The 15,496-nt window shown below is 36.7% G+C and overlaps 1 protein-coding gene and 1 long non-coding RNA gene across 6 annotated transcripts in view; one reads left to right on the top strand and one right to left on the bottom strand.

The window, feature by feature from the left end:
• The window catches only part of LOC110835561 (uncharacterized), a 28,215-nt gene extending 13,663 nt beyond the window's left edge, over positions 1–14,552 (top strand). For 2 of the 5 annotated variants that reach the window (XM_087349703.1, XM_087349704.1), the window contains 8 exons: positions 1,287–1,379; positions 1,469–1,568; positions 3,208–3,384; positions 4,625–4,747; positions 6,473–6,658; positions 8,531–8,694; positions 10,322–10,453; positions 12,889–14,552. In XM_087349703.1, the coding sequence (XP_087205829.1) occupies positions 1,506–1,568; positions 3,208–3,384; positions 4,625–4,747; positions 6,473–6,658; positions 8,531–8,694; positions 10,322–10,453; positions 12,889–13,621 (1,578 nt within the window). In that variant the 5' untranslated portion in view covers positions 1,287–1,379; positions 1,469–1,505 and the 3' untranslated portion in view covers positions 13,622–14,552. Of the gene's footprint in view, positions 1–8; positions 1,380–1,452; positions 1,569–3,207; positions 3,385–4,624; positions 4,748–6,472; positions 6,659–8,530; positions 8,695–10,321; positions 10,454–12,888 lie in introns of those variants that run through there. The other 3 variants (XM_087349706.1, XM_087349705.1, XM_087349707.1) reach the window with 2 other exon arrangements.
• On the bottom strand, positions 9,847–12,893 carry LOC147873783 (uncharacterized). Its single transcript, XR_015535339.1, has 2 exons — positions 11,244–12,893; positions 9,847–10,685 (listed from the first exon to the last, which is right to left on the bottom strand). It is a non-coding gene; the product is annotated as an uncharacterized LOC147873783 (long non-coding RNA).
• Positions 14,553–15,496: the final 944 nt, after the last annotated feature.

Genomic DNA, 15,496 nt, shown 5'->3' with positions numbered 1-15,496 from the left:
TAGAAAAAGTTGTGATCATTGAAAAGGTTAATGTGAACAAACACATATTAATATAGATTCCGTGGATCCAGAAGTTAGTCAGAATGACAATAGGATGTGGTTCAATCGTAAAAATACAAAACAACATAGACAAGTATATGTTCTAAATACGAAGATTTCACCTAAATAATGTTCACTGGTGAAAATATGTCTTCGAATAATGACGCAAAATCTTTTTTCTCATAATTAGGCTTCTACATGAATTTATGGTCTTGGCATCAGCCATAACTCCAACAATTTTTCTTTGTAAAGCAAGTATAATTTTATTGTTGCATGGATTCCCTCTCAAAATTATTGCATATTAATCACGGAGTCGAAATAGGCTAAATAATTTCATTTCCGAGTGTTGTTCCTGATATGAAAGATTGATTCTATAATTTAACAGTCTTTATTAGTATGATTCATCTGAAGTAATTATTTTTTTTGCTTCTGAAGCCAAGACATTCTGGCCTTCACTGTGCTATTCGTTGTAACAAATATTTAAGGCGTTCTTCAGCGAGTGGAGTTTTTGGGAATTTTCTTTTTTGTAATGAGACTTTTGTGATTGTTATCTGAGTGTCATCCAAGTAGAATTTCTTCAAATGAATTTGTATCATTGCCGGAGAAACAATTTTTGATCAGGATGGGCCTTTGCCACACACTGAATGCTGTGTTGGAAATGGTCAATGAGAATTTTGTTCAACAGTGTTGTCTAATCATTTTCCTGAATCGTTTTGATGTGGGTAGTCTGTCATGTTAGTCTTACGATCTCAAACTATGTGATTGTTTCTTATGGGGCTTTCTGCAAGCCAAAATTTACAAAAAACAATTTGCAACAAGAAATTTGCACAGCAGTGACCAATGACAGTAAAGAAACTGCTCTACTCGGATGACCTGGTACATTGATATTGGCATGTTTCAAACAGCAGTTTTCATCAGAATTTAGAAAGAAATAACATGTCTGGCAGTTAAATCAGGATTGATTAGAAATTGTGCGGAGTCAGTGGGCTGGTCACTCACTGTTCATAAATGCACGCTTCAAGACTAAGAAGCGTCTGGCACAGGAGGCGGCGAAAACCCACAACCGGGTTGTAGAGCCAAGAAGCAACAACAACATGTCATGCAGTTTGTTTTTATGGTGAGGACTGGCCAATTTGATATGCATTTATTTATTATTCAGATTCATTGTTGCTGTGGTAACGAAGAGATTATTTTGTGTAACAGTGAGGTACTTCAACTGTTTAATTATGTTGTTGTTTGTATCATAGCAACAGCTAACTTGTGACATAAACAAATGTGCAGAGAGCAGGAAGATCTTAGTTCACAAACAAATTGCATCTGAAAGATACTGCTTTTACAAAGTAAGTTGTGTCAAAGGCTGTACATCCTCTTTGCATTTTAAGTTCTAAGTTAGATGCTGTTTGCATTGTAAAGATTGGTTTGCTTTCAGAGATATATCATACAGTCAAGAAATTTATTTGGAAAAGATGACCAGCGGAGAGACTAGTTTTGATATGTCATTTCCAAAGTTGGCTGTTACATCACCAGAGGTAAGCCGTATACCATACTGCGTGGTAATGTTGTCTTTTTACTGTGTCGTACTTGTCATTGTAAACTGGCAGCAAGTTTCTCAAGTCTCAAGTTTGTAAGTCTTATAAAATCTTTACACATGATTATGAGACATGCCAAAATTCTACTTCTAGTCTCCATAAATCATCTATGTGGAAACAAATGGCTGTTTTTCAGACTCATGTTTACATGTTCAAAATTAAAATGTAGAAACATTCAGTACAATGTACATCAGTGTGTCTTTATTTTTCTAATTCCACTAGAAATTCTTAGAAAGTTCAAACAAATTAGGTAAGATTTGAGTTTCTTATGGAAAAATTCAGAGAGAAAGCTCTCTTCATCAGTTAAGCTCATACTGGTGTGGAAATCTGCTATGAAATTGATGGCAGTGAGCGTATCAAAGCTGCTGTCAAGAAGCAATGTCAGTGTTAAAAGAATTCATCTCCATCATACTTGGCTCATTGTGTGATATCAGCACATCTGATCATATCCTGATTTTTTCTGGCACATGACACTTCAGTATAGACAGTGTCTAGGAACTTTGTTTTATTTAGTTTCATTCTTTTGTTTAGCAGTATTTATTTAATTGTCCTTTGCAAATAATACACTGTGCTGTTATTCATTTTAAGTAAATGTCATATTTCTGTGAGGGCCAAGAAGTCGGCAAGAGAATCTTGAGGTTAGTTTTCGATGCTGTTTCTCAACTCATGCCTGTAGATACAATTTTATTAAAAGTATCTGAATCAGACTGGAAGTCTTTTAAGTTAATAATCCTGAAGTTTACCAGTTTTGTTTAAAGTTTCTGTGATATTTCATATATGTGGCATTTCTTTCCTTTCTAGACTCCTAAAATTGAATATGAGAATGGATAATCTTTTGGTATAAATTCATAAACTATATAATATACCCAAATTTATTTTCATGACTCAGTGTAAATTATTATCATTTCATTTCTTGGTTAGTAGCAAAAATTGCCAGTTACAAAAATGGGTACTCGTGGGTTATCGGGACACATAGCTTTAAAAATAGGTTAGGTTAATATGTGTGGATAAATGACATATACTTGAAAGTTATTATATTTTATTTCAATAAATGACACCTAACCTAACCTATTTTTAAAGCGATGTGTCCCGATAACCCACAAGTACCCAAAAATGTTTCCGATTCATTGGTACAAATGTTAGTTTATTCCACAGCAACTGTTCTATCCAGGTAATATGTTAAACGGTATCAGTACAATAAAAATATGTTGACATGTTTGAAAGGACACATGTACATTTTTGAAAGATTTTAAAATAAAATTAAGCTATTTAATTTGTACTGAAGATATTTTGAATATCAGAACTTACATGGCTTCACCACATCATAGGTCTTCATTAGCAAAATAAAGTCAGTCAGGGAGGTCTCATATAAAAGAGATAAGACCAGGATTTGTTAAAAACAATTTCATTTCCTGTTGAGATTAAGTTTTTCACAATTTTTGCTTTTCTACGCAGGATGCTGATAAAAAAACACATTTACACAGTCTACAAAAACTGCAATGTGCCACGAATGATTGCTTTAGGCCTGTATTGAAGATACTGCTGTGTAATTAAATTAAACATATTCTTTCAATTTCAGGGCGAGGTCTTAGATGCATATCGCCAGGTTGGTCAACAAAGGAAAAAATTGAAGACGATAAGGGAAAGGAATTTAAGGGCAAACCTTCCTCCCCGCCTTTCAAAACGTCAAAAACAATTACAGCGTTTGATGGAAGCAGAATATGATACAAGCAGCTCAGGATCAGATTATGATGAGGTAGGGGAAGTGTCAGTTAGCTCATGTTAATGATAAAACAATAGAAAACCACCGAGTAAGTTGTGACAGGAAGTCCGAAGAGCTGTAAACACAGGTTTCACCCAAACACCTGGACAGAGTGGAGAAAAGAGTATTTAAGTGCAAATTTCCTTCCTGCATTTTTTAAGCCGTTGTTTTCGAGTTTGCTTCCTTTTCATAAAGCAGTTCACAAATTCACAACTTTGTCTGATTGGACGTGTGTGTGTAGGATAATTGAATGTAAGTAGAATTTCATACAGTTGGCACTGACGCTTGCTCACGCAACTTTGCGTGCCATTTTCCAGGCAGTTTCCAAACCCTTGTATTTAAAGTTCATGAGTAATGTAAAAAACAACAATAATGATGATACATTGATGATGATGAGCCTTTGCGGCGAGGCTGGCTGTGGCTCATAGACACATGCTGTGAAAGTAATAAATAGTGGTAATGATAATAACCATAAATCATATGCAGGACTACTGTTTAGAACATGCAGTACTGCTCACACGTTTTACAGTGTTCATTATTTACTAGTGTCACATGTAAGGTAATGTTGGTAAAAGAAATGCTACAAGAATATCCTGCATTAAGGTGCAAATATCAGTAAATAAGTAGAGAGGAATAAATTGTACATATTTTAAGTATATATGCCATTAGATATGAACAGTACTAGCAAATTAACTTAAAGACTGGTGGACAGGGTGACTTAACTGCTCTGATTTTCTTCCACTAATTTTAATTAAATTAAATGTGCTTATCTTATCTGACTGTCTGGGAGCATCAAATTTCGTGGTTCACCTAATCATTTATCATGTTTGTACAAAATTTTGTTAATTTATGTGATAAGCTTCTTCTATGGCTCCGGTCCGTATTCGGTCCATGGCCTCCTCAATTCTCCTCTTCTATTCGGTCCTATTGTTAGGTCCGTCTGTCTGAGGCTTTGATCGAGGTTTCGAAACATCTTCCTTTTTGCGGTGCAAGGTTGTTAGCCTTGCGACCAACCCCCAACCTGGAGGACCAGGGTACCTGTCTTAATCTGACCTCTCCCCCTCAACCAATCTGGCTAGGGAGGCCCTACCAGTAGCTCTTGGGGTCACTGAGGTACTCAAGCCCTACCACCATTAAGTGGGGTTATGTGATAATGTATTGTTTAATTACTAAAATTCTTTTTATTGCAGCCTGTAAATTCCATTTGACTCTATCCAATTTCTCTTTTTTTCAGAGATTTGCTGTCGTGGGTGAACTACTCCATAAACTTGATATGGTAGAAGAGAGCATAGACAAATTATACATGATTTTATACAAGGTTACGACTGGCCGTGCAAAAGAGTATCAAGTTATAAATGTATGTTATTTGTGTCGTATATTATTGTTTGTCTGAGAAGTTACAAGGTTTAGACTTAGATTTTAAGAACTACATACACAAGGTGCAGGTAAATTATGGCCCATGTGACAGTTAATTTAATACATTTCTAATACTTCATGTCTACACCATAAACCAGCCTTTTGGGATTAATGTCAGTGAGCATGCGTAGTCATACGCACGTGTATTTGTGCATGTGTAAGCTCCAGGGATGTTGTTGACAGATTACGGGACATATGACATTCAGTCATTTTATTTCATGGTTTAAGTACAGATTTATATTTATCATGTTCATGCTAGTAACCAGTTTGAGAAGTGTTTCACAAACACCAAGAGTTAGTCGGATTGATGTTTGGATTTAGAATAATCTTATAGTATGAAACATACCGATATGCACAATTTAAAATGTTAATTAGCTGTCACAATTCTCATTTTTATCTGTCCGTATAAAATGAGACAGACGTTCATCCTTTCCAGTCCTATCTTTCAATCAGTTCATGGATTCCCAGTTTCCATTTATTTTCAAGAGAATAGAAACATTCAGGAAATATTTAACTCTTAACACTCTGATAATACGAGAAAATTATGTAAGAACTATAAAAGCACTGTATCAACAGTCACAAAGATATTGGTCCGTAATTTAACAAATATCATTAAAAATCTCTTTAAAAACATGAATGTTTCTGAAAGTGACAGGTCAGGAATGGAATAATATTCTGTTACGTAAATATTTTTGTAGAATGATACAGTGACTCAGTTAACCACTTCAAAATCTAAACTTCTACCAAAGCACATACATACGAGAATGTTTGAAAAGTGACCCTGCATGTGTTACTTCAGTTTTGAATATTTGCAATAAAGTGAGGTAGTAAGGAAGCAAGTTTTTTTTTAATATATATATATATATATATATATATATATATATATATATATATATAGATATAGATACCGATCTGTACTAGACAGGGACTGTGGTATTAATACAGGTAGCCCTCGATTTGCGCCGATTCAGAATAACGCCGATTTTGAAACCAGCAAGTCAAAAAGTGAAAAAAAATTACTTTTATTTATAACGTTTTACAATATTTCTCATACTGATTCTTATACTAAATCGTAATTCTTACATCGCTGATTTTGAATAAAAATTATATGTACAGTCATCTCTGCAATTACGTAAGTTTCGTTAACGCGAATTTGCTCCAATGAGATCGATGAATCTTTAAAAGCTGTTTGTGAAATGCAAACTTTTGCATATGCGAGTTTGCACTTATGCAGTTTAATTCCTGGCGCTTTAAACTTTCAAAGGACTATTTTTACTACGCGATTTCTTATGGGTCCGAGTCTTACATTAATGCAACTATCGCTTAACAGCAGAGATGACTGTACACATCAATCACATGAAAGAATCACAGTCAATGCCGATTGTAAGCGTATAAAATATATTTTTTAAATTCCCTTTATTTTATTTACGTTATTCAGAGCTTTATATGTAATGCCATTATATTACTTGTCAATGTTTGGGTGCTGGGAACGCATGTCATTGACTTCCCATTGATTTACATTATAAAAGAGTTTTCAATTTACGCCGGTTCGTCCAGGAACGCATCCCCAGCGTAAATCGAGGGCTACCTGTGTTTACTGTAAGTTTACACACACTTTGGTGGTCATTTAATCATATTCACTTATTGCTTCACCTATCTAATTTAGAATGGGCTCGCAGAGTTAGACGCATTGAATATGATGAAGGCAGATAAAGAAGAAGTGAGAAATGCTCTGGCACAAAAGGCTAATGATGAATTATTGGAAGAAAAAACTTCACAGGAACAATTCAACAATTTTTCTGATGGCGCATGCAGAGATTTGGATGGGGTCCTTCAAAAACTGTCACAACAGGTATTGTTAAAGATCAGGATGACACACATATTTAATATTTTTGATTACAGAGAAGTTTATTATGAAAATGGTGTTCAAGGACTTAGACAAAATAGAAGGAACTTGTTTGGCTGCTTTCACCTTAACTTTCATTATATCTTGACAGTGAACAATTAAAAATAAATAAGGTTGGATTTTTAGAATTCAAAGTCTAGGATATTTGTAAAATTTGAGGTTTTCACAGCGGTGAGTATAAACATTGCTGTCTTCTGGGTTGTTGCGCTGTGTAGTCTGGTCGATATTAACCAATGTTTCAGAGGTCATGATGGAGGCAGTATGACCTCTGAAACGTTGGTTAACATCGACCAGACTACACAGCGCAACAACCCAGAAGACAGAAATCTTCATACTCATCGCCCTGATGATGGAGGCAGTATGAACTCTGAAACGTTGGTTAACATCGACCAGACTACACGGCGCAACAACTCAGAAGACAGCAATCTCTAGGATATTTATTATGTAACTGTACCTCTTTAAGTTCTGTGAAGTGCTTCCACCTTTATGTATCTGTAAACAGAAATAACAAGCTGAATCCATCATAGTAGTCAGACCACATCCTGAAGTTAGGTTTTAAAGGGGGTTGTCAAGTTTTCCTTTCTCTCATCTTACCATCTACCATTGCCATGTGTCATCTAGACCGTATCTTAAACTTTCTTTTGTCTTCTTTACTTGTCGCCTTTGTGTGCCGATCATCTACCACACCATCCCATATCCACCGTGTCATCATACTTATGTTTGCAACTGCTCTTCTTATACCAAATTTAGATATTCCTTAGATATGTAGGTGCAGTAATTTATAACGTTCGTACGTCACCAGCATTGATTTCTCCTGTTGCTGTAATACTCGTACACAGTTTCATTGTGACTTCTGACTCTGTACAGAAGACTCCAAAATGAAGATTCGCTGAGCTTTTCTCATTACGTATAATTCTCTGAAGCACAGGTACAGACACACAGACAGGTCTCATGACCGTCAGTGTCCATCATTTGACTCCACTGTGGAGTCTTTCTTGACCACTCTTTGAGCTGCTTTCCATCATAATACCTGTTCATCATCTGCACGTTCATTGGAGATCTGATGAGTGTTGTGATGCCATTTGTGCTCTGAAAGCAGTGCCTTCATACATTCTCACGCAGGAGATTCTAAATCAGATCCCTCCGTTTCAGGGCTCAGCGTGTTGTATATGAAACTAAACATATGTTATGAGGGGATTTAGTCGTAATGGAACAGACTACATCGTAGGTTCAATCTGACCATCATAGCTGGTGACTTATTTCATCGCGGGGAGATGTTGTGTTTACCATTGTCTCCCCTTCTTCAGGTAGTCCAGAAACTTCCCATCCCTTATGGCACCCAATTTTTTTATTACTGCATTTACACGGCCCCGCATAAACAAAATTGAACCGAAGGTGGACTCTAACTTCTAGATAACTGGAACTAAAAAGGATATGTCATTCTATTGATTTGATAAGGTGCTCATTAATTATTGAGTCATTTACACACAGAAACTTTAAGTTATGTAAAACCTGATTGTTAGCAACAGCAAGTGTAGAATGATTTCTGTTGAAACTTCCTTTTCTTACGTTGATGTGAGGGAACCGAACCTAAATCTTTCTTAGAATATCATGAAATGGATTGTATTATATCAGAATCCATTAAATTATGTTTCTTTGTTGTCACTTTTAGTCAAAGTAAAATAAAGTATAATTAATAAATTTAGCAGCTAAAATGTCTTGTGGTTTGGCACTAGAAAATAACATTTGTACTGTATGCTTTATAGTGTTCTCATATTTACTAAAATTGCTCTGCCACCGTAAAATGTTTCATTGCAGGAGACTAAAATCAAACAGTATCTTCCTGAGGCCAAGCGTCAGTTTAAGAACAAATTGAAAGAATTTGTTGACATCAGATTCACAGTTTTAGAAGAAAGACTCGTGGCAGCAGCCAACCTAACAAAGGAAATGAGGGTTGCAGAGAGCAAAATAAAATCTTTCAGGTATATCAAGATAATATTTAAGAGCAATTTGTTAGGAATATAACTACTAAACTATTAGAAGAGTATTAGGATGTATTTTTAATGGTGTCTCTTAGCCTTCATGAGTCACAGCAACCATGCATATCAGCTGGCTTTGTATATCACTAAACCATTGAATCAAGGATTCTGACTGGGTGGAAGCCTTATAATTTGGAGCTTTAAATTCTGTTTTGTTATATAGTATGGGTTACATGAATACTTCACAGTGTTTGAAAGTATGGACAACAATATGTAGAAATGAGGTGGGGTTGTTATCATATGGACAGTTAATTACATTGCTACTAGATGAAAGATAAAGTCATCATAAATACAACTAGGAAACTGTGAGATATTAACAACAAGCAAAATATGCATTATAAACCAATTTCTGTTAATATATCTGTAAATGTGATGGAGAAAATGAGTTAAACAAATTAAATAATGGTGTAAGTAAGTAAGGAGGTGAAGGAGACTGGATTTTGTTGGAACAGGACAGGGTTTGGTTAATTCGGTGATGAACCTTCAGCCATCTGTTTAGTTAGTAAGTAAACCAGTAGAGCAGAGTCCTTAAGAACTGATAACCTCCCAGCAAGACGGAAAATTCCCCACCATACATGGACCCATACTTTCATAACTATTCTTCTTCTTCTTCTATGGCTCTCTGGTCCGTATTCGGTCCATGGCCTCCTCAATTCTCTTTAATTCGGTCCTATCCTCCACTGCTCTGTTAGGTCCGTCTGTCTGTGGCTTTGATCGAGGTTTCAAAACATCTTCCTTTTTAAGGTGCAAGGTTGTTAGCCTTGTGACCAACCCCCAACCTGGAGGACCAGGGTACCTGTCTTTAGTCTGACCTCTCCCCCTTGACCAATCTGGCTAGGGAGGCCCTACCAGTAGCTATGCTACCACCAGCACTTTCATAACCATGCTCACAACATCTTGCTACAGGACCCTATCCTGAGAGTCAGTAAGTCCATTTCCACACACCATAACCATTTTATCTCTAAAAAGAACATTCCAGTCTTACAGAATTCTACCTTTAATGGCAACAACAACAACACATCAGTTTCAATGTATTTGGGGATTTCAGAAGTTGAAAGTAATATCTCCAAGCATCTTAGCAAAAAAATACTAAAACCAAATTACATCCTCATTTATTGATACAATATTTTTATTTTCCGTCTATATACAAACTTAAAATAATGTTGTTTAAAATTATTTAAAATTATAACATTCTCAGTAGACACTGCATCTTGTTACATTTTTTGTATCGACGACATGTTTCAATGTGTATCACATCATCATCAGGTCTATCAATTTTAATATATTTTAAAAACTGTTGTACATTTTGCGTTGCGTTTATTGATTATTTTAATTTGTTTAATTTTAAGTTTTTTGTCTCTTCCTTTTGATTTGGAGGTTGTACTTGGATGTTTTATATCGGGTTGTAATTGATGTGTTGTGTGTCCGATATTAAGAGACGGTAAACTGCAATTAAGATATAAAAAAAAAAGATATAAATCCTCATTTATGCTTAGGTCTACGGCTTAATCCTCAGTTTCCATTAGTTGTAAATGTCATTAACTTAATTTCTACCACTCTACTTGGCCAGGGATCCCAACTTTTCATTTGAGAGTGAAGCTGTGAAGAACATCAAGGAGCACAGATTCCAACCTTACGAACATCTGTCACCCATAGACAACGCAGCACATAAGCTCCAAGAACTTCGCACACAAGATAAGACGTAAGTTTTAGAATTAGGCTAGTGAATGAATATACAGTGTGAGCACAAAAGAACTTAGCACTTTCAAAATTATGTAGACAACAAATTCTGCATACTTAGAACTTCACATCCATACCAGTCAGTAGGAAATCTCTCGGCGTTTTGTTTCAAATGATGCGGGTGATTGTTGCGCCTCTGCCAGATGACACTATTTTTGAAAATGGCTATCCCACAGCAGAGTGATCAATGTGTTCTGCAAAAGTGAAGAAAGAATCTGTAACAGCCGTGCGTCATACATTTCAAACACGATTTCACATGGAACCACTCAGATGAGTATCTATTTACATCTGGTACAAGAAATGTTGCCAGAAAGGATGTACTTGCAAGGGCAAGTCCTGGTTACTATCTATGAGTTATTGAACTGCAGACTGAAAAATCAATGTACCAAGTTAGTCATGAGTTGCAGCTACCACAAGCAATAACCTCCAAAATGTGTGTTTACTAAAAAAAATATAAACTTCAATTAGTCCAAGCTCTGAAACCATAAGAATTGGCTGTACTTTATAAATTCTGCCACAAGACACTGGCCAGGATTGGAAATGACAATTTGTTGTCGTGGCTCATTTCTAATGATAAGACAACTTTCCACATCAGTGGTAAAATGAATTGGCATAATGTCCATGTTTGGGAGAAAATTCTCATGTCAACCTCCAGCTTGAAAGATATGCCAAAAGTGAAATTGTTTTGTGGCATGTCAAAGTAACAGATTTATGGCCCCTTCTTTTTTCGTGGAAAGCATCTTGACTCTTACCTTGAGATCGCCGGTCTAGTCTTTGTGTGACTTCACTTGTAGGGCTGCACGTAAGGAAAAGTGTTTTTCCCACATCTGCCGCAGTCTTTGCCAGAGCTGAGGTAGTGAATCATAACTGCCATAGCTTCTGTCCCTAGGGACATACTGCACAAAGTTTTGGATAAGTTGGATTATTGTCTCGACATCTGCCATGAATCACGGAGAAAATATTGACTTTGTGAGGTGTGTGCGTAACTGGGAGTTGTCTGTCGACTGGTGTAGGTGTAAAGTTCTATATACACTGGATTTGTTTTCTGTATCATTTTGAAAGTGTAAAGTTCTTCTGTGTTCACCCCAGATTATCACAGTTCTGATATTAAATCTTGTCTTGTCTCTCTCTATCTCCCTTTTTTTAACGTAAATACGTCTTTACGGAAGGGTCATTCGGTAAAAAAGTGAAAGGAAAACGTGGAACGAAAATGTGTAAGATCCGTATCAACAAATTGACAACAATGGTTACCTAGGGAACGTCGTGTTTACTCGGCATTGTTGTTACCCCTGGAAAACGTGTAAGATCTATATCAACAATGTGTAAATATGGACTGACAACAATGGTCAGCTTGCATCCATTGTTATATTACCTAGGAAACGTCATCTGTTTACTTAGCATTGTTGTTACCTAGGAAACGTTACATTACATTACACTAAAATACATTACTTTACATTACATTACTTGTAATCCTGGGGTCTCGGGTTCGATTCCCGGCGGTGCCCGAATTTATAACTTGTGTTGGGCAAGGCCGTGGTCTAGGCAACACGGAGTTTTCCTCCGTGGCATCCCAACAATTACTCCATTCACACACAGAAGAAGGCAATGGCAAACCACTTCTGGATCATCTGCCAAGAACGTATATGAACAGGTCCCAGTCCGAGAAAAGGATGGAAGGATCCTGTTCATATGGACCTGTCGTCAGACAGAACACTAAATAAAATAAATAAACATTACATTCATCTACCACAGACCCATCTTAAGCATAACTAATTCAAGTTAAGCATTCAAGCATTTTTGTTACCTAGAAAACGTCATCTGTTTACTCGGCATTGTTGTTACCTATAAAACATTTAATTACATTTCTTTACATTACATTCATCTACCACAGACCCATCTTAAGCGTAACTAATTCAATTTAAATAAGCAATGTTTAATCAAACTTATCTCAATTGTAAAGCATGTATAAAGGAAATATTTAGAATAAAGCCAATATGTAAAATTGCTTTCCGTATAGACGTATTTACGGCAAATTCTCCGGAACCATGGTTCCACTGACAACTTTTTTCACATCTAATTCGAATCATAGTTAACTGCCTGGTTATGCAGCATTCTAACTCATAAATTTACAATAAAATCAGCTGTTCCAAGATTCTTTTCACATTTTAAGCAATGGGAATGTGATATAAGGAAGATCATCTGTTTAATATTTGTATCAAAATTTAGAGCGAGACTTAATACAGACACATGTTAATTTGAATATATAGCTGAATATTTATTACAGCTCAGAAAATATATTTAAGGGATACTCAACATTCTGTGTATTATAGCACATTTCTGGGAAATACAGCTTACCTCAGACATTTACTTAACAATAAATTCTATTGCTTCTTACAGATTACAGGAGGAACGAGACCGCCACCGTGATGCTCATATGCTCACCACAACGGAAGAGACGTACTCACCGCTGCAGAGTTCTCCAGTAATAGGTTATATGCCTGGCATTGCTGGAAGAATATACCAAGACAGAATGTTTGGTAAAGGACACGACAGAATCAGAACATCACTGGTAGAATTTTACCCACAAGTACCAACATTTTCTCCTCCAGTATCTCCCATTAGACCTGTATCACCTGAAGCGGGATATTTCTTGACTCCTGCAAGACGTGCACCTCTCGCAGCAGCATCAACACCAGTCTCTCATCAAATAGGCTCTCCAAAATCTGCTCACACACGTGTAGGCCCTCTTAAACAAAAAGGAGCTGTGCAAAGACTCTTTCAAGAACCAGTGGGATCTGTTGAAATGCATGCACACCCACCTAAACAGAAGAGATCCATTCCGACACGCATTCCTAAACGTACTGGATCTGCTAAAATTCATCCAGACACTCCTAGACCGAAGGGACCTGCTCAGAGACGCATTCCTAAACAGATGGGTTCTGGTGAAATTCTTGAAGCCACTCTTAAACAAAAGGGATCCACTCCATCACGGCTTCCTAAACAGAAGACATCTCGGACACAAACTCAAATTGGAAAGCATCATCCCAGTCACACGCAAACAAGATTAAGCAGAAGGGCCCAAACACCGGGTCCGGCTCCTAAAGGGAAAAGGCCACCTGCAACGATCTAACCGCCTCTAAACAGAACGGATCAGTTTAAAATGTTTGAGGCCTTCCTAAAAGGAAGGGATGGGTTTAGTATCATCTAGCTTTTCTGAACAGAAGGCAACTGCTGCATCACCTCCTCCAGGCTTCCATGAATTAAAAACCTCATAAAGTTGTAAAATTTCAAGTTTCACTGTTGACAGTATAAAGTTGACTGATGTTGACTGGCAATTTAGAGGTGCTTCCTGACTCCACTATCGGGGTGATGAGTAAACTGCATTGCGATGAATTTTTGTCAGATGGATGGACTGTGCAGGGATGATAGGGATAAGCAAATTGAGGGAAGGGGTGGACAAGTGGTGCCTTACTGGCCAAGATATCATTCCTTTAAGGCGTGGATAAGATGCTTCTAAGACTGGCTTAGGTGGAGAACATCCTTCTTGTTCGTGTTGTCTAGTTGTGTCTTGTTTTCATTGGCCTCTGTGATCATATACTGATGTCCTGGCATCCTGTCCACCAAATCCCGATACATGGACCAGATGACCATGGAGGGCACTGAGATTCATGAACATGGAAGATAACCTCGGCCTGAGCTGGTTATGGAAGACTTTCATCCCTTCCGTGAAATAATGTAGGAAGCTCGTGCTTTTCTGCCCCCTTTGGCTAGGATGGGGTGGCCCAGGTCCTTCAATGGCTCCCTTGCTCTGTCTATCCTCTGCCTTGATCCATTTGTCTGGCCTGGTCTTTCTTATCTTCAAATGCTTTTCCATGTGCAGCTTACTCATTGCCCCTGATGATGGTTGCAGTAAGCACCTCTGAAACATGGGTGTGTTTCTAAGAGGGTTCATACTGCAACATCCCAGAAGACATTCATGTTCATATTTAAATGGTGTTAAATTTACAAATGAATGTTGTTGTTAGGCTTATACTGAAAACAATAAAATATTAGTCATATGATATTTTTGTTTTACTGTTGCAGGTTCCATAACAAATGTGGACAAATTCTTCATAATTGTAAGATAATTTGTAAGAGGGTTTCCTTAAGTAATTATTACATGTATGGAGCAAGACTGGATGATAAATTCTGGCTGTAAAATGAATGATTTCATCCTATAATCAAATATTAATTGAGCAGTCTAAAAGAATGCATACTCATGTTCTTTCTATTGTGTACTTTGTCATTTTAAAGCCAGAATAGTTCAGTGAGTACAATGGATGTCAGTGAACTTGATTACCAGGATTCTTCTGTGTAACATTTGAGGTTTTCACTGCAGTGAGTGTGAAGATTACGGTCTTCTAGGTTTTTGCGGCCAGGCGCACGAAGATCGTGCCTCAGACCGCGTGGCTACTGCAGTCGGACTGTACTTCTTAAAAGTGGTAATATTTTATGAGTTTGACAAATTATTAACTTCAGTGTGTAGAAGAACATTGATTTGCGTGAGTAACAATTCAGATTGTAGTATGTAGTAATTCAAAAAGGAATTACAGATTCATAGACTGGTAACTGGAATAATGGCAAACTACAAAAGAAAGAGATGAAACTGTAGCATTGGATGTTGTTCAAGTGGTGATTATTAATTTTATCCCATATTCTTTATAAACTTATAATTTAGGCACAACGATGTCAGTATAGGATATGAATTGCTCTGAGTCATGGTTAAGGAGAGTGGACAATAGTTCAACACACAGATCTTAATTTCTGACATGAAACACACCAGGATCTTGCAGTGTGCAATGTTATAAAATTATATAAAAGACTTTATTATCACATTAATTATATTTTAGTGACAGTGCGCCAGTTATCTCGTGGCTTGTGTATCAAAAATCGTGGGACAACAAAATAAATATACACACAAAATATTAATGGACAGGCAGCAATGTAAAGATCATTTCATACATAG

This window comes from Zootermopsis nevadensis, unplaced genomic scaffold (genome assembly GCF_977971745.1).
Source record: "Zootermopsis nevadensis isolate Lab colony 2312 unplaced genomic scaffold, Znev_1.0 Znev_ptg000016l, whole genome shotgun sequence".
Taxonomy (NCBI): Eukaryota; Metazoa; Arthropoda; class Insecta; order Blattodea; family Termopsidae; genus Zootermopsis; species Zootermopsis nevadensis.
This window is presented reverse-complemented; position numbering and strand designations above follow the sequence as displayed.